Source organism: Buteo buteo, chromosome 4, assembly GCF_964188355.1.
Source record: "Buteo buteo chromosome 4, bButBut1.hap1.1, whole genome shotgun sequence".
In the NCBI taxonomy this organism is placed as follows: domain Eukaryota; kingdom Metazoa; phylum Chordata; class Aves; order Accipitriformes; family Accipitridae; genus Buteo; species Buteo buteo.
The window spans coordinates 33,243,312-33,263,909 of NC_134174.1; the positions used below are offsets into that span (position 1 = coordinate 33,243,312).

General features: G+C 40.1%; 1 protein-coding gene across 2 annotated transcripts in view; it reads right to left on the reverse strand.

Moving 5' to 3' along the window:
* The window catches only part of PRKG1 (protein kinase cGMP-dependent 1), a 525,032-nt gene that overhangs the window by 457,772 nt on the left and 46,662 nt on the right, over positions 1-20,598 (reverse strand). For both annotated transcript variants that reach the window (XM_075025451.1, XM_075025449.1), the window contains exon 2: positions 832-998. In XM_075025451.1, coding sequence (XP_074881552.1) covers positions 832-998 — 167 coding nt within the window. The remainder of the gene's footprint in view (positions 1-831; positions 999-20,598) is intronic.

The window sequence follows — 20,598 nt, forward strand, 5'->3', positions numbered from 1 at the left end:
AAGAGGGACGCTGTAGTAGACGGACACGAGATTTGATCAAGCTTAGGAACTCCTACAGATGAACATACACTTCCTTTAAAAAGAAAACATATATATAAAATATGCCCAATTTGACATGTGAAGAGTTAGAGAACTTGGAAAGAGTAAGATAGAAAATGCAAATAGCTGACATTTTGGAGAAACACAGCACTGGCAACACTGATCCCATTCAAAGATTTTCAGAAACCTGACAGCTCCCAAGAACAGCAGAATATCCACTGCTCTTGTGTTCCACCAAGAAAACAAAACCCTGCCACAACACATCCTGTGACAAATCAGATGTGATAAACTGCAGATGCTACACTTATTTTGTGCACAGGACAGAAAAATACCATTTTCTATTACACAATGCATTGCTTCTGCAGAGATCCCCATGTGCTTTATCAACATTTATAAGCTTGTCCCCACAATGCCCTATAAGGTAGCAAGCTATGACCATATTCTCCTTGCTTTACAGTCATGTCCCATTTCCATAACACCATTCTTTCTGTTAAGTTCCTAATTTAAATAGCAAACCATTGATATTGCCTCAAAGCCAAAGAACTATATTTAGTGGAGGTTTATTCCAACGGATCTCAGTGCAAGGTTAACAGCTTTCACCCTCTTTCTTTATATAGGGAGGCACACTAGTCAGAAATTTTCCTGGCAAAAGTAGTCCACACAATTTTTCAACAACCATATTTAGACAACATCTTTAGCCTCTTTCTTTGAAATGACTTTTTCCATGAAATAAAGTTTTTGTCTCTGTATGTGTTGAAAAAAGGAAATAAATACTAGCTTTTTAAACTGTACCTTCCATGACATACACCAGGGAACCCACATCTCCTTCCTTGATGATGCAGCTGTCTTTGCCATATTCCACGGGATACATACAATCCACAATCTCCTGGATCTGAGACAGTTCCAGATTCTTCATGAAGTCATTGTCAAGGATCGCTTCCTTTATTAGCTCCTTGGACCTGTGGCAAAAAAATACAAGATTTATACAAGTGTCCATCAGCTGACCTCATTAATAGCACGTGAACTTTAGCACAACCGCACGGTGCCCCAATAAGTATTTCCTTGGCAAAAAGTTTCAATATTTTCCCTAAAAATCTGATAAAGTCCATCTGCAGAGAAGTAAAAAAAATTACAGAAATGTTAAATTGTAATTATTTTTTGTAAGTAAGTTTTAGATACATCAAGTATTGAAATAAAAATAGATTTCATGTGATTGCAAGATCCTCTTTCAGCTACAAGTTTCATAGCTATAATAATACAAAAGAATAACATAGCTACTTGAAATATCTTCCATATACAAAACTGAAAGGAAATACAAACATGAAGTTAAAGGATTTTTAACTTAGTTTATTATATTTTCTATTAATTTATACAAACTAGAGCACACAAAAGCACAATACTGCACTGATTCTTTGAGTATTAATCAAAAACCAAGGGCTGTCACATGCACTAGGGGAGTCACCACTGTTACAGGAATACCACCACCATTAATTCATTTCTTTGATGACTAAATGGAAAATTCTGAAGTTATATTAGTGTGCATAGCATTATACGTGCAGTTTTGGTTTGGCATGCCATCAGTTTGGAAGTCTGGAGTTCTAAGTAGCCAGTTTGCAAAGTCGAGTAAGGAAGGAGCTGTTTCTGAAGATACAGATTTCAGAACTCAAAGTTCACGCGTTCTCTGTGAGACTACCCAAATGGGTATGTAATACAACCCGCTATCTCTGCAAGTGCCTCTGCCACTGTCATGTTGACAGAAAATGTGCAACAAAACCACTGATGTGTTTTTCCTGATTTTCCTGAGATTCTTTCAGCTTCTACAACTAAAGTGCTCACTACACAGTGAGTCACACTCAGGTAAACCTTCCCATCTTCCCTTCAGACTGTCAAGTTCAACTTCATCCATCTGCTACTGCAGCGTAACCCCCATATTACGACATTTTGCAAAAAACTCATAAACCAACTTGTGCAAATGAACAACTAAGAATGCTAAATCTAGACGTAGACCAAAACTAAAGCCCCTAAAATACCTACAGGCTGGGCACCAGGTCCTCGGCCCTTTATTTCTCACTCTGCAGCTTCGCTTCTGTGGGCTGAACTATTTGCTAATGTGAACGTAGCCCAGGCAGATGACAGCTACCTGCAGAGCTTATGCATTCAAAAGAGTTTTACCTTTCTGAAATATGAATATGAAACGTTTTCGAAGAAAGATACATTAATGGATCATGTCTTCTTGAAAAGGAGTCAAACTGGGACTTCAGAAGTCCAAAACCAGCCAGACAGCCTTGGAGATATTATGACTGTGCTATAGTCCTTTTAAAGTATAACCCAAGGTTATATGCAGCACAGATTCAATTCGTTAACATTTAAGATGCTTTTTATGCTTTTGGTAGTTATGAGGTTATTTCAACAAAACATGCTGCTTTACATCAGAGTCCATCAGTATTGACCCAGCTGAAGCGCAGGATGGGAAGCAGAGCAGACTTTTCGAGTACCGTCTGCAGGACGACACAGACTCAGACCACTACAAAACCCGTTTGCTCTTCAGAAATTTCATTTGACTTCATATACTGTCACTCCAATTCCTTGTACATGCAAGTAAAAACCACCAGAAAAACCTACATCTGTTTTACTTCTTACTTTCAGAAATGCAAGAAGCTGGCAATTTGTAGTGTTGACCAGATGACAGATAACACTATTTCCTTATTCCCTCCTCCTATGCTACAGCGAGACTACACTTTCTATGCTATGCCTTGACTCAATACTGCTCTTTCGGTCTTAGCCACCTCCACAAGTCCCCCAAATCCTCCTAACAAAGGCACTAATTATTAGCATTACTCAAACTGCCCATCAAAGAAGAAAGCACAATAAAAGCTTTAGCATTAGTCATATCAACTAGCATTACAATTTCAGCCATTTATTTCATTTCAATGCTCAAAATGAGGCTTTTGCCTTGATAAAATAAAATCAGCCTTTCAAGTGGAGTGTTTGTAAGAATACCTGCAAGAGACCGGAGGGAATTCAGATGTGGTTCAAATCAGACCTCCCCCGTTAATTTAGAGGCCCTCAGCAAAAAACAATGCTTTTCTTGTCAGAATCGAGCACAGAGAAAGATCTGAAAAGGAACCGGGAAACTTGGTCTAAACAACAGCAAAGGAGCAGCACAGGGGCTAGGAAAATCCACTAGAAGTCTGTTTTGGGGAGAAGCAGCAAAACATACACAACATGAACGAACTTAGGAGAGCAGCCCAGCAGAGGAGGACTTTGGGGTGTTGGTTGACAGGTGTTGGTTGACGAAAAGCTCAACATGACCTGGCAATGTGCGTTTGCAGTCCAGAAAGCCAAGTGTACCCTGGGCTGCATAAAAAGAAGTGTGGCCAGCAGGTTGAGGGAGGGGATTGTCCCCCTCCACTCCGCTCTCGTGAGACCCCACCTGCAGTACTGCATCCAGCTCTGGGGCCCCCAACATAAGAAGGACATCGACCTGTTGGAGCAAGTCCAGAGGAGGGCCACAAAAATGATCAGAGGTCTGGAGCACCTCTCCTATGAAGACAGGCTGAGAGAGTTGGGGTCGTTCAACCTGGAGAAGAGAAGGCTCCAGGGAGACCTTATAGCAGCCTTCCAGTACCTAAAGGGGGCCTACAGGAAAGATGGGGAGGGACTCTTTAACGGGGAGTGTAGTGATAGGACAAGGAGTAATGGTTTTAAACTGAAAGAGGGTAGCTTTAGGTTAGATGTAAGGAAGAAGTTCTTCACTGTGAGGGTGGTGAGGCACTGGCACAGGTTGCCCAGAGAGGTTGTGGATGCCCCATCCCTGGCAGTGTTCGAGGCCAGGTTGGATGGGGCTTGGAGCAACCTGGTCTAGTGGAAGGTGTCCCCGCCCATGGCAAGGGGGTTGGAAATAGATGGTCTTTAAGGTCGCTTCTAACCCAAACCATTCTGTGATTCTATGATTCTATGAAACTTAGGGAATTCATGAGCTTAATAGTATCATTACAGCCTAAGAGTACATCTGAACCACCTGATTCACAGCCTCTGTCCTTCAACACAGAAATATCAGAGAAATTAAAGCTCCGATGCCCACCAAGTAATTCAAATCCTTTTAATGACAATATGAAATACATCCATTAAGAGGAAAAACACGCCGGCTGGCATATCAATGTGGCAGTTTCATCTCTGCCACATCTAAGCATCTTAAAATTAGGTATCTCTATAGAATGGTCTGGGTAATAACTCAGTCACTCTTGAATGTAACCAAAATAGATATTATAATTTAAGGATGATTAGTTAAAATAAGACTTCAAATACAAAGAGCATAGCATGAGAGAAATGCACCTCCAGCTGCCCATAAACAGTGCTGGCTGTAGGAACAAGCATCTTGCGACCCAACTGTGTATTTATGAGTGTATTCGCATCAGACTAAACCATGCTTCATAGTTTGTAAGCTACAAACCTTTTCATCAGGAAGTATTCCAACCATCTTTAGAAAAAAGTAAATAAAAAGCTTAGTTTGACATATTTGAAAAATAGTTAATACTAAAAATACATTGTCATAGCTACAATAAGAGTAACTCTAATAAGAGAATATTTGTCACTCTAATAATTCAAAGAAATTATTCATGCAATGTAGATTACCATTCCCACATACTTGCACAGGCCAGGCCTTCAACACCTTCTACATTATTTTATTACACAGTTTTCTTTCAATATAATTCACAGATGCAACTTCAGGTAAATAGGTTGGTTTTTTCTTTTATATTTATTTTTATATGAGATGAAACTCAAAGCATATAAATTCATAGTTCACAATTATGCCACTACAAACGCTTTTCTAAACCACGCCATTCTTTAATCGTCATCATTAGTGTTTTAAAACAGCATCTATCCCAGACATGTGAATACAATCTACCTCGTAATACAAAAAATGTATTTAAAATGGTCAAAAACTCACTCCTGCTGTTCCAAGTGGTTTAAACAAGATACTGCTGTTTCATTACCTCTTATTTTCAAATAGTATTTATTCTGTATTTTCTGATTGAAGTTTCTAATAGAAAACAATCTGCAAACAAAATAAACTACAGTATTTGTAGGGGAACTATTTCCAAATGATGCTGTTTTAAGAAGGGGGCATTTTCATGAATATTTACTTAGTGCTGAAGTGAATGGCTCCTAATGCAGACCGTCATTCAGAGTAGAAAGTAGTTATTGTCATCTTTACTCTCCAGAGGTAGGAACCCGGCACTAAGCCATCACTATTTTTCCGAAACATTAACGATCAAATGTGATGGAGACTTGATGAACAGTTTAAAACAGGAAAAAAAAAAGGGCACAATGGGACAATCCTCTGCAATACATCCTTCCCCAATCAGTTTAAGTCCACCAAGGTAATTAATAAGGCAACAGTAGGAACAAGCTAATTGCACTCTAATTTGCAGAAGTCATGCAAAAAGCACCTTAAGAAGTTTGCTAAAAATACACTTAACATGTAAAAACCTCTATGCCTGGTTGCAAATGCCTCTCAGAACAGAGGATATAAACGTGTCAATTCACACACTTCCTAATCCTATACTGGGGGCTGGTCCGGTCCTCCAGCCGGATCAGAGCCAGCCACCAACCCCCCCAACAAGCCAGCTTGGGATCAGCAAAATGCATGGAAAAAAATTCAGCCACTTTTTCTATCTCAGCAGACAGGGGCTCTGCACAGAAGCTGTATTTCAGCTGTACTGGAAAAGGCTTGTATTAAAGGTTTGCCTTATTGCAGTGGCCATAAAATGCAGAATTTGGCCGAGCATTTTGCTCAAAACCCTGCTGCTAACATCCGCTGGCTACTCAAACAAGCATGAAGGCAGAAGATAAAAATTTTGGTTTGTAGCAGATGTGAAAAGACAAAGTGAGATGTTATGCAGCCCTAGATAAGAAGCAAAGTGAATGCTACAGTAGTTTGCAACATACACAGTAAAATACCAAACCCTGTATTACAGCCTGTTGTTATCCTGACAGTAATTTACATTTTACAAAGAGCAACAAATAGTCATCTCAGGCTCTTCGCCCACAGTAAAAAAAACACATTATCTATGCTAGATTTATACCTTCGGGCACGTACAATAAATATTAGAACAAAAAGTTAATCTTCGTCCCAAAAGGTCTTATTTCAACATCGGAAAAGCCGCTTGCTGAGTTTAAGGGAGGGAAGAATTTAACTGCAGGTGGAAACACTACTGCCATATACATCGAGGGACGCTTACAGAAATGCAAAGCCCTCCTTGACACTACTGTGCTGGTATAGCATCAGTTTGCAAAGGAGTTTGCAGGAACCTGAGGTTCAAAGGAAGCAGCAGTAGCTACACAGGTATCATTCTCCAAGTAATCTACTGCTGGCAAGAGTTGATTAAACAGAGGTGGATCAAGAAGAATAAAAGAAATTAAGAGTTCAATTTAGACAACACTGACACAGAGCAGCTGGAAGCAGATCTGAATTTTATGGTGTTCACAAGTATACCACCACAGCTATGTACCAAAACCATTTTAAACTACCAGAAAGAAAAATGAAAAGCAATGTGCTAGGCAGACAGGGTGGAAGATGTCTCAAAGAAGGGAAAGAAAAAGCACATTTTGTATTAATAGTCAAGAAGAATTAAAAAAATACACAAGACCTTTTCTTTAGCTGTTCCTCTCTCCAAACTTTTATTTAAAGCTTTCAATATGAAATTTTATGCCAATCCTAAGAGGGGGGAAGGACTATTTTTACTAGAGCCTCCCCCATCAGGAGTCTGCTAACTACTACTAATGACCTAAAGCCCCATATTTAGGAGGGAAACATCTACAGGAATTTGACCAAGCAGAGAGACAGAGCTCACTTCCAGGGCTGAAGCTTAAAGCAGTAAACTGCAGCTCCCTGGGAGATGAGAAGTCCTTATTTACTCATATGATAAACCTTGCTCAAAGCTACTACAACCAGTGGCATCTTTTTTGTGCTGTTTCATCATTGGTGTAAAAAAAACAAATTAAATACACGTTAAATTAAATCCTTTACATCTATCCACCAACTAAACCTATCAAGCGTATTTATAGAAACTCATGCCCAAGCACTACTTTTTGGGGGGAGTTTCCATATCCATATCCCTCCACAAGGAATTAAGCTGATTTCAGTAGATAAGAAACATAGAAAAAAATCCGCGGCCTCTGACCCAGAATATAATGAGCTATACAAGAGTCCAGACAATCCCTACAACAACCATCTGTTTCAAATCCACACCGTGAAATGTTTAAAAGTGTTTACTTCTATAAAATGTGGCCATGGAAAAAAAAATACTTCTTTAAAAAGAGAAAACATGGCCAAGTATTACGCCTGCTCCAGATTTCCAGAAACGATTCAGCAGGATACGAATACACTGGAAAAAAGTGTTAAACAGATTTATTTTTTTTTAAGTTGTACTTAGACATACCTCCATGTCATAGGGTAGCATCCATTCCAAGTAACACAAAAAGCAAAGGGAGCAAGTTTCTAGCAGGTCTGGGGAAGCTCTTTGCTCAAACCCCACATTCACGGAGCTTTTAACTATGTTTTTAGCCCTTGTGTACATAAAAGAGTACGTAACACTAGAACATAAACTCACACGCTGCTCTGGAATAGGATCTCAGCATTTCAGCTCCCAGTCTAGTTAACACCAAAACACTGGAGTTACCAATTATGAACATTTCTATCTCTTTAACCAACAAAACTAAAGAAAATCCCTGATGGAAGGATGTATGTTTAATCACTGAGGACAGGCACATCACGAAAGGACAAGTTAAATAATTTGAGTAAGGTGTGTTAAAAGTTCTCTATAGAGATGCTCCCTTCCACATGGAAAAGCCCGCACCTTCTAAAAAGCAGTAAATATATAGATACAGAAGCCTTACTAAAAAAATTGCTATTGCTTACTATAAAATTATTCAATCCACCAAGTGGCCCATAGATCCTACATGTATTTATCTGCATACTTTTATCTTCTTGGCTCTATTTATGAATACTGTGGCCTGGCCAAACATACAGAGGTTCAAAAATAACAGCCAAAAATCATAAAGCCTGTAGTGCTATCAAAATGACCGTCAACAAGAGACAGCAGTCAAAATCTCTTCCTTGCACTCATCCTTTCTCAACAGGCTGTGTTACATATTGATCTCTTAGGTTCCTACGTAAGAAATAAGAGGCAGAAAGTAGAACCTTCTGATATCATTATTCGATCCGTCTACTACCAACTTGAAGTCCATAGCCCTCAGGAAAGCTGTTTTTGCAACGAAAATGTTTATGTTGTTAGAAAAATTATTTGTGCCAAGTCAATCACAGAAAGGTGGAGGCTCCTCCCCGACTGCTCCAGGACGTTTTTCATTAAAGGCACTAACAAACACCCGCAGCATAGGGCAGTATATACTTTTTGCACGACAGCAATGCAATAGGACCTGTCGCTTTCTGGAGTGCATAATACTGGATAGTGTCTTTAAATACTGAAGCCTGAAAGCAAACAAATAGATCTTCTTTTACAACTTACTGCTAGGAGCAGCACAGTACAGAAAAGCCCAGACCTTTTGATAAAATCTGGGTTTTGTTTGGACTGTAATGCCATTAATAGTTGGTAACTCTACATTAGCTGTTTGTTTTGGCTATGGATAAAGACCACTTTGAATGTTTCTTAAACGGAATTCTAAATATAACTCCAGAGAGCTATTCTTGCCTCATTAACTGGGACTAAGAGTAGGATTCAAGTCTGGGACTGAATAACATGAAGGCCCTTAAATATACTTGTGGATTTTCTTTACAGTGCTTGCCTTTCCCACAACGTACAGCCCACAACGTATCTTCAAGTCGCAAGAGGAAATTCTGAGTAGGATCTTAAGCATCTTCAGCCAAGACTGTTACTGCATAGTTGGAAAGAAGAATATGTTCCTCAGAAGAGTACACTAAAATTTTTTAAACTGACATTTTGATTAAAGAGACAAGCAACAGGGAAAAGTAACTGTGCCCTGATCTAAACCTGTACAAAAAGAAAATAACCCCCCATTGTCATTTTTCTTGTACTTAAATACAACTTACAGTTGCAGAATCAAGTTGCTCTGTAGAGAACACATCGATCAGATAGCTCCACTTAGGATTTCTAAATATATCAGTAAAACATGCAGTTCATTTACACTGCTGTTCATTATATCATATTTTGGCATTCGACATTTAAAAAGCAAAATAATTTAAGAAAAAAAATTTAAAATCTCCTTTCACCTACGCTGAAAACTGTTGTTAGTATAAAAATACTGTAGGCAAGAGTTGGTTAACTCTTGCATTTTAATGTGTCTCACCCCACAGATCTTAATTTACCACCCTTATCTAGGCTAGTATTTTGCATCCTACAAAAATCCAGGTTTAGATACTGGAAACATTGGCAGGCTCCATAAAAAAAAAAAGTCAGCTCTTGCCAACACAATTTGCCTACTTCTGAAATATCTGATACCTCCGAGGAACTCCCACATGAGCTTCATTTTGAGAAACCCCTACCAATACCTCCAAACAGGATCAATCCTCTACTTGATTACCTGAAGGAAATAGTAGAAGCTTTGGACAGCTAATTGTAGCTGTGAAAACACATAGCAAGATCATGGTGAAGGAGGAATGGGGTGTCTCTCAGAGATCCTTGCCCAAAAAAAAGTGGTCTTTTGAGGGGTGTTATCCCAGTGCATCTAGCCGTTTTGGTGCTCACATCCAGCATGACTGAGCTGGAGACTTTTTGCACCAACAAAAATAGCAGCGAAAACATATGTACCCATATGTCGCAACTCCAAGTGATCCAAAAACAATCCAAACTCCTCCAGGAGGAGTTCAGTTAGCAAGACTGAGTTGCAGAGATCCAGACAACACATCTTGAAGGTCACAACGATGCATCTTGTAAAGAACCACCTATTTTAAAGGCAAGAGTTTCTCCATCAATCAAACAATTATCCACGTACGCTTCCACTCTTGGCAGCTTCACACAGTGAACTCTGACTGGAGGCAGGTATGAGGAGTCAGCTAAATGGCAACTAAAACAGTTCCCTCAAGTTTATTAGCATATTTTGAGGTCTGCGTGGCTTCATAGTGATAAATGAACATGTGGACAGAGAATTGCATTCAGATGCCCTGGAGAAGAAAGTTACTGATAGCCGCTATGGAGATGGCCTTCACCCTGGTGGAATAAGCAGGAAATCTGCCAAGTGGATGATAACTTAATTTAAATAGATGCAGAAATCCAATTAGAGATCCTCTGAGCAGAGACAGCTCATTCTCAACTCTTGGATTACAGGCTATTAACACGTCGCAAGCTTTTCTAAATGCACTGTTGTCCAGGCGAAATGAATGTGCTCTGCAAAAGCATTTTGCTCCTCCCTGGCATAAGAAAATCAAAAGTGAATGCTGTCATGACAGCGTAAATATATAACTGCTTCCAGTGGAAGTTTAGGATGGGGTTTCACAGAAAATGTGATGTATGGGGAGGGGGGGAAGTGACAGAGATTTAACATCACTTACTCTGATTCACCTAACACTTCTGATGGATGTTACTGTCACTAGGAAAGTTGCTTCAGCTCTTCTGCTTTTCAGCTGTCTGGAGAAGTCCCCATCTTAAATGCCATAGGAGTACAACAGCAGAATGCAGACAAGCACTTGGAGCCTTAGTCTTTTCAATAAATACTCTTAGGTATTTTAGGGAGAAATATTTCTTCCTGCTTTACAAGTCAGTAAAAGGACTGACGTTAGCAGCCATGCTTTGAGACATAAATATTTGAAAGATATATGGGATTATTTAAATAACATATCCCCTCCCCCACCAAGAGCCAAGGAGCAGCCCGTGGGGATTTAAAGGCAAGCACTGCTGATGTACCTACTTACAGATGGGTCACTCTAGGATACAGCAAGCCTGAGCGGAGTTGGGGGGGCACCATCATGCAGGCTCTGTCTAGTCTGCTAATAAACCAGATTACAGCAGGGCAAGCACCTTTTGGCAGACAATATGAACTCTAAACCACCATACAGCTTGATAATGTTTAAATGGAGAAAGAACAGCAGCAGGAAGCGTCTGTGGAAAAGCAGGGAGCCTGGGACTTGTAGCAGGGCAATACCACTAACAGTTTCGTTCCCTTCAAAGCCAAATCAGGGAGAGAGTGCCACATTCAAAACATTATCTTCTAATTCGCATTTCTGCTGCATGGGCATTGACTGTCACTATCCTGCTGAGCTTTGAAGAATATCCCGACAGCAACTGCCTCATATAAAATGCTTTTTCGTTCAGAAACGCTCTTCCTAATCTTGTTTTAGGAAGGCTACTAAGAATCCCAGGCTTGCGATGCTGCCTTTGGCTGTAACCAAAAAAAGGTACAGTAACTCTGAAGCAGAAGGACACAGGCTTTGGCATTGTCCTCACAGAGGGGCACTGGGAGTGGGACTGTGGTCCCACGGCCACAGCAAGGATGCCCAGCTACAAAGCAGGCATGAGAGCAGCACAAGGCGACCACCTCCAGAGAAGCAGTCTTCTCACAAAAAAGCCAACATGACCCCAAGCTTGGAAAGTTGCAGCCTCAGGACAAAGTGTTCACAAAGTCTCAGACTACCTCAGAAAAATCTACAGGAGGCAAGAGGAGATGTGCTGAAGATTCTGAGAAATTTCCCTAATTCCCATGAACAATACAAGAAAAACCCTAGGGATACCTGCAACCTATTCCACCCCATCCAGCCACAAATAAACACAAGTCAGAAAGAACTTAAAAGAATTGTTTTGAAGATTAATAGTGACAATTATGACATCAGAAGAAGGGCACCAAATTCAGATGGAAGGCAAGGAAAAGATGAAAAGCTTTTAAGGACCTTAGGAAACAGCACTTTTTTGATCAAAGTAACTGTCCTCCAGAAGAGTTGAACGTTTTCAGGAATTTCAGCCCCAAAGGATACTGAAAGGGAAATGTCATATTTCTTGCAAATGGGAGGGTATTTTTCGACAAGCAGCATACTAGTAACCTCACATTTCACAGCATCACTTGTCTTCAGAGAACGTTAACAGGAATGGACAAAATACGAAAGTAAAAGAAGGATGCAGCAACACAAACGCATACTGTCCAGGTAAAGCTGAGGAATGGCATGCTCACCAGGGAAATAATCCTGCTGAGCAAGTTTTGGAGATCATTCAGTAAGGCAACCTGCCCCTATGAGCAGTTGTGACCTACCAGTGTTACAGCCTAGTGAGCCATAATTCCAGCATGGGAGATGTCAAGGTTTTCCCAAGGGAGTGCTCTCCTCCTTACAAACAGGACCATTCCAAAGAGAAACAAGAGCACTGCTTGTTTCTTGAGGACAGACAGCAACGTGCATTAAGCAAATTGCTATTCTGCCTCCTTCAGCAAGCCAAGAGAGCCATTCCTTTAATAAGACAGGAATACTTAGGATTCATTCTGTTGAGACACAAGTGATGGGAAGCATACGTATTTGCCATCACAGGACAGGCTCTGCAGACAGTGAACAAGGCTCCTTTCTCAGAGACAGGGTGCATGAAATGTACCTGCAGCTTGTCACTCTCGCATCGGGGATGTGGGTAATTCCCTTTTAACCATGGCACATGCAAAGACTATGGGTGAACATGGGATGGGATTATACAAGCATAATGGAAAATGAGACAAGACACATACTGATTTGCCAGTAGGTAAATCCATGAATGCATACAGCAATGAGGATTTGAAAGCGCAAGGAATCACATGATAGAGAAAAGATCAAGATTACTCCAATTCCACTGAGAGGAATGCAAGACAGCTTCAAAAGCTTTAGGAAGGATTGTATCTTTAATCTTCAAGCCTCTGGGATGGTCCTTACACAACCTCACATGCTAGGGCCTGGAAAACCAACCCACCATTACAAATGATGCCCTGGATCCACGATTTGTTGCATCAGCTGAAATCCAACTGAAAACACCACTTAGCCACCAGTATCCCATACTTCAACAATGCTGCAAGAGTGCTAACAAGAACTCAGTCATATACATTTCTCCCCAAATATTTTTAATGCGTGGTGTGTGTCAGATCAAACTTCTTGCTGTGTACTGATTTAAGAGCACCTACTACAACATATGCTATAGCTATGGGCAGTTACCAATGCCCTTGCTCTCCATAATTTAGAATAAAAAAGTGCTGCCAGTCTGCTGCCCAGGTCCTCAGCAAAAAACCTTTTGTTCAGAGGAAGGATCTAAATGGGGGCACTGGAGAGAAGAAACAGGTCTCAAGGCCGAGAACTGTGACAGAACAGATAAGCCAGAAGAGGGCACAGAATTGAGTTACCTTTATCTGCATCATTTGAGCAGAAAAATAAGTTTGCTCACATGCCTAATGTACTTCTATGATTATTTTCTTTTCCTTGCATTAATATCTTGTACTTAGTCTCCAATTTCCCATGACCCTTATTTCCCATCATCTTCCCACACCACCTTCAAACTCAGAAATGCTTGCTCCCATTACAAAACTCTGGATCATCTTTCTTTTTTGCCTGAGTACCTTACTTGAAATTCCTAGTGCATCGCACCATCATTTTGTTTCCTCTTTCCTTCCACCATCTTCCCAAATAGTTTCTCCCCTCCTGCTCCATCTGCAAGTTCCTGCCCCTTACTATTTCCCTGCTTCCACCAGGCAGTCGAGCAAGCAAACAGCAGCAAAAGCAAACCAGAAACTGCAGCCTGCAACTGAAGAACAGAAAGCCAAGCCCTAGGCCACGAGGCAAAAGTCTGAAGAAAGACACAGACAGCTTAGAAATGGGGCTGCAGAAGTCAGAAGGACCCTGAGGGTTTAACGTGGAAGAATAGGAAAGGAAGAAGGAAGTAGCAGAGGTACTTGCATCAGATTTGGTGGAGAAGGGGGAAAAAAAACCACACAGAAAAAAGCAGAACAGTAAATCAGCGTATCACAATGAGACGGAAACAGTGGTCGTTCTGATATGGCATACATGGCTCCCTAGGGAAACAGTTTGCTTCCTCTGTCCCAAATATTTTACAGGACTAGCAATGCAGTTTTGTTCACTTTCTGAAAAGCACCACTACAACTCTTCCACATTTTGTGTTCGATCCACGCTCTGCAGGCTGCATTTAGGAAATATTTACATGAAGGAATACACAGAAAGAGCTAACAAGAGATGGAGAAAATGTGTGTGCCAAGGAGCCGAGTTATTTTGGTATAGGAAAAAGGAACTACTGGAGGGAGCTGAAACAATTTCAGATGCAGTTTAACCCCGACAGACCTAAGAGTGTTACTTGAAAGACATTTAAGTGCATTATAAAGATGCTGAGACAGTTCTTTGCTTTAAAGTCAAAAGCAGATACAAGCTCTTTGCATATATACTAATATACCATATATTCATGAGCAGAACATGATTACAAAGATAAGCCCAAATGTGTGTTAAACCAATGAAAAATGAAAGTAACTGGCACTGAAACTCCTGAAAAAACACCTCCCTTTAGTGAGTTTATGGAACAAAAACATACAAACCTTTGAAGTCAGTGAGCAAATAGCAGAACTTTCAGTATTTTTCTTTTAAATCTAAATTCAGCCAATTATCTCCTCTCAGCTAGCAAACAACAACAGCAGCCAGAGCAAAAGGAAAACTTGGTGACAATCCCAAGAAATAGCAGCCGATTTCTGTGCACTTCGTTGTTCGTCTAGTGACCTGCACTTTCACATCTGCCTTTACAGCAAGTTTGAAACATCCTTTATTTTCAATGGACTTCAGTTTATTTACCCTTACGCACACTCTGTGTAGGTCACCCACTGGGTTGTACAAGATTCACCTATCTTAAATGAAATACCTCTGCCCACTTAAAACATTTTTGCTAGCTCTGATACACAAATAGATCTTTGGAAATGCACTTTAATTTTACCTGTGTCCCTATGAGACAGATTCACTCTAGAAATGAAAACTCCTGAGGTTCCCCATTACAAAACACTGAGAACAGGCATCCATCTCTTCCAGCTAAAGTAACTATTTAGTTTTGCTTGCTTGTGTCAGTTTTCCCCCTCTATTACAATAATAAAGCTACCAGCTATTTAATCATCTTTAACCCTGGTGTCACTTAGGAAAAAAGCTCTCTAAAATACTAGGTGTAATGTTCCTAAACAGATGCTAAAAGCAACATTAAGATTTGGGTTCCCGAGTTTTTGTTTCTCTACAGCGTATGATTTCAGTAGTTGGCGGCATTAACTTCACAAGGTGCTCAACAACTCACAACATTTCTTTCCTACCATCCTGTAACTCATACAAGTACTCTTGCTCAAATCCAAGGCAAAAGACCTTAGGAACACAACAGTCAGTTTTCATCTGCTGTTTTTATGCATATGTATCTGCATTTTTTTTTGGCAGTGATCTGACAGAGCTGGTATATACGGTGCTATTCTGTCCAAATCCTACTTGGACAATATGCCTTTCTGCTCAAGGAATAAAATATAACAATTCCTATATATGGTGGTTAATAAATCTGCATGCTACTTTCAGGGTTTTTTTTGCCATAGAGATACAATGCTGTTCTATTTATAAAGGTCAAGTAAATTGTATGCAGTTTGTGGAGCCCTAACATTTCTGTCTTATTAAAACAGAATATTTTATTTAGACAGCCCCTTTCAGAGAGAGAGAAAAAAATTCTCAGAATAATGTCTTGCCCCCTCCAATCTGAGTTAAGGTATGTACGCAATTTTGTGTACACTGAGGAGAACAGGAATACAAGGGTTATTTGTTCTTCACTTGAATTATAACAAATATTATTTTTTAAACACTCTATAACATTTTTACAGGTTGTTTGGGTAAGCCACAGCTATAAATCCTGCTTGGCTGTCAAGCAAGAAGAAAGCCTTGCATTATCTTGTGGGCAAGGAAATAAACTGCCAAAACCAGCAAAGGGGTTAACCGGGGTTTAACATGCTTGATCTGGGTCCCTGGGACAAAATCATTGCCTTCAGCCATACCTCTGCCATCTTCCCGTACTGGAATAATACCCCAATGATTGATACTTTCACACAAATTATGAAGGAGGTAAGACAAGGATTCAACAACATAGGAAGATGACAATGCTCACATCTTCCTCAGTTTTGTTAGAACCAGCTAGACATTTTTTAACCTTTATCCAGTGAACAACAATTTCAAAATAAACAGGTTTTATGATCATACTTATGATTATGCCACAGTAAAATGCAGAGAGGCCTGTGCGTAATACCGCTCAAATTACACAGCTAATAGTACCTATGGAGACGCTAGCACCGCAAAAAGCCCATTCAGGACTCTGAGGAAGGCAGCAAGTGAATGAGCAAACATAGAAATCCCATCTAAACCAAACCCAATTACAGCATTTACAGTTAAACGCTGTGACTTGCGTTGAAACCACAATACATAAGAAATTCCTCAACTGAACCTGGTTGGGAAACTGAATTCCTGACGACACTTCATCTCTGATATTCTCCTACCACGGCCTCTAAGGTCCAGTGAATGCCTCAGTGCTGAGGGCTGCCCTGTGCCATCGAACCAACATCAAAGAACATGAGTGCAATCAAAAATGCAGCTGAGGAAGGTATCTCCCCTAGTTTCAGTTTAACAGTTGTCATATTTCTCCCCCAAGCAGTTCAGAGAAGTCTGTAAAGGCAAGAGAGGTCAAGGAGAACAAAGAAGTGCCAGGCAGAATTACTACTTGCAGGTGCTCTAATTTCATTTTTTTGGACAGATATGCCCAGCACAGCCAGCTGGAAGTTAAGCAGCAGAAATCCCAAGTGACCATCTATACCTTCCAAGAATCAAGCTGAGCTCCACATAGCTTTTAGACCAGAAAAACAAACAAACAAACAAACAAACATACAAAAAGTTTCTAGTCTGAATTTTAACTATTCAAAACTGTCAGCTCTTCACACTCTTGGCATATCTCTAATAGACATAAACCCAATTTTAAAGATTGTTGTGTGATTTACTCTCAGGTTAATAGGAAAAGAAAACCTTAAATAAATCTGTCATTAACCTATATCTGTATTAAGTTTTGTTATTTAGGTGGAAACTTGGGGAAAGCTTCTCTGCCTCTGAAAATCAATGCCCCTTAAATGAGAGCACCAGAATTTTAAGTGTCCTGTTTTTGTTAAAGACTATGCCTTGTAGTTTGCTCTTTAATTAGGAATGAAACCTAATTTCTAATCACCAAGTGCTCATGCTTACAAAGGAATTATAGTTAACATATTCTCTGGGATATAAAAATTAAGACTTTACAAATGCTGGTTAATCAGCACTGAAAGCCAGATAGATCAAAGCCTGCAATGATGGGGCAGACCAGAGCTTGTGCCGGACATAATTCTCTCCTCCTCAGGTACAACACTGGGTGCCCCAAGCTGCCCAGCTTCTTGTAAATAAGGAGGCAAAACCATATGAACAGCACAAGTATGTCTGAAAAGGAAAAAAATAAAGGAATAAACTAACTTCACACTGCACTCTGGCAACCCTTGAGGTTGCAAGAAGCACTTTATGTGGGCAGATGAAATCCTCCTTGTCAAACGCAGAAGAGGATTGTTGCGTATCTGCAGACTCCCTCTCCAAATCTCTTCTGGCGAGACAACTACGCTATTTGCTTCCTTTAAAAAAAAATTAAATTTATGCAGACATGAATAAAGGGCTAACCATACAATTAGTAGAACAGTAGTGCCAGGAAAAGAGCCTGTTGCAAGATAAAAATGTGATGTAAAATTACATCATATAAGGGAAGATGCTTACTTTTTAGCTCATACTTCTTTTATGTATCAATAAGGCTTTGGTCACGGAGAAGAGTTTTGGAGTGGGTTAGGGTTTGGGTTTTTTAAAACACTAACTGTTCTGTACCTAAAACAGCCTATGCATGTAGTGCTAACAAAGGGCTGAGGACAGAGAACAAGTCTGGACACAGAGACTGTGTGCCTAAGAGATTGCCTTTTTTCTATTTTAGCTGTGACAGATGTCTTTTCCCTACGACTCAGAATTACTCTTTTTGCAAAGAACAGAAGCCATGAACAGCCAAGACATTTGCAGACAGTATAAAAAGCGGTTTTGAGGGTGTGAGGGGGAGGGTCAAAAGCAGAAATCTGTTTATTTGGCACCTAAATATAGCCCAGTTAACTCAGCAAACATTTTTCTCTACTACATGCTATTTTGTCTATATTTAGAGGCTGTAAGGAACCAGCTGTAGCATCACCATTGTATTACAATCTCTGATGGGGAATTTGCTTTCGTTCCCCAGAACAAATCTCTGCCATTAAATGACCATGACCACTCACCTGAGTCTTGGGTATAAATATTAAGTTTCCAGCTAAAGCACCAGCAGTAAGGATGAGCTCTTAACCTTAGCCTTACATGAAGGAGCTCTGCTCAGCTATGCCTGGCTGTGAACCAAACCTCTAGTAATCAAAGAGGACTCATCAGGAGGCTGCTATTCCAGATAGGCCACAGGTTGATTAGTTATTTCATTCAACACAACACAGCTGCCACTAAAAGACAGGTTTCAACCAACTGCATTCAGAATGGAGGCTGCTTCTAAGAAAAGCCTTTTTGGTAGTAAACAAAAATAAGTTTCGGCACTTTGAGATTCTTGTTTAAAAAGCATTATAACCCTCCAGAGTGTTTTTGCCTTTTTTTTCTTTTATAATAGGATTGCTTACCTGGACACCTGTAGTATGTAGAGGAAAAGTTTTTTTGTGATGAAAATTACCATACATTAGGATTAGGGCTACACAGAAATTTTTTTTTCCCATAATCCCTTAAATCAAACCTTGCCTGCTGAAGTTTAATCATACAGACAAATCTCTCTCAATGCAGCATCTGATTTACCTCTTTAGATGACTGCACAAATAGACAAGTGATTTAACTTCTCAGAATCCCTCCTTGCACAACAGATACTTTTTAAAAAGCATAGGCCACGAGCAACAAAAAAGATAGCTTTTTACTCAAAAGAAACCCATACTCTACAATTTTTTCTCCAATGCTTTCATGCTAATTTGCTGAGGTAGCTGTCTTTTATTCTCAACATACGTACTGCAGGAAACTGCACTTGAGTCTACAAAGGAATCCAGAGAAAATGGTATCAAGGCACTGAATGGCTGTGTCTGAGCAATCTCAAGATTGCCAACACAAATAGATAAAAAAACAGACTTTTAGGTCTTCCGAAAATGTGTAGAGCACAAGAAAGGTTTAAAACAAGCAGATGATATTGATGGAAAGGAGAAAACCTGTACAGCAGCATAAGAAAGAGAGGCGTAGCGCTGCCAGTCTGCCAGCGGTGGATCTGAAGCATCAATGGGGGATGTTCAGGCTCCATGCTCAGGACTTGGCAGCCTTCAGTTCTGTCTTGCCTGTCTCTTGGTGACCTGAGGGATTTGATGTCAGGCTGCAGACACTTGTGATTTAGGGTGTGATGGCCCCTCTCACCTCTCATATTTTGTACTGGGAAGTCAAATGGAGAGCCAAGGCAACCCTGAAGGAGCTACAGAACAACCAACACGACATCAGCTTAGCTCTTTTGTGCATCATATTCTTCAACTGAATTGATAAAAATTCCATTAAGAAGCTTGGAAAATGTGTGGAATATTATCTCCCCATGATATATAATTTCTCCAGTATGAGCAAAGTCAAAAAATATTTCAACTGCTGACCAACAAAATCAGAATAGGTAATGGAGCTGAAGGCTTCCAACTATGCAAGCGCAATATGTAATTTTTTTTAAACTTCAGGCACTATTCAGGAGCTAGCATCTAAGCCTCAGAAGGCTCCTCCAGCATACATTAGAACTTAAATACCTGTAAACATCCTACCTTCTTAGTACGTTATGCAAGCATCCACATTTTACATAGCCGTCTTGACCGTCCTTAAGACATCTGCTTTACTTCAGTGCCTAAGTCAGGTTGTCCTAACTTACACTTCCAGATCCTATACCATGCAAACAGGGTGCCAGTTCATGAAGCTTTACATCTTGTCTGCTACATATTAATAAATTTTGCATCAATTTAACAACTCTGCCACAATGCTCTGGAAGATTGTTTGGCTGTATTTAAATGGTAGCCTTCTTCAGTACTAGCCCCACAGCCAAAATTTTTGTGGCCACTAAATCCAGTTAGCTTAATCAAATAATGTGGCTCCAATTTATAACATTTGCGCGTCACAGACCGCATCAAGAATCTTTTGTCATGGAAAAAGTTGAAAAACCAAGTGGAAACAGGTTCATTTTGATTAAACCTGCAATTGAAAGAGTCCTGTATAGCTCACAGATGGAACTTCCAGTCAAAACAAGGACAAAGAAAAGAGCCACTGTGCTCCAGAGGTAAAATTTGAGTGACATGAACTCATGTCCCTGGCTCTGCCCAATTTCAGTCAGGTCCCCCATGCGTTTGTCCCCACTAATCTGATGGGGCAGCCTCACTCTCTATGGAAGCTTTTCCATTTGTACCTGCAAATACTGAGATAATGTCTTAACCCAGGTTTATAAATCCTAAGCGATGCTCTAAATATCAGGCTAGTGGTTTCCTATTTGAGCTCTTTTTGGGTTT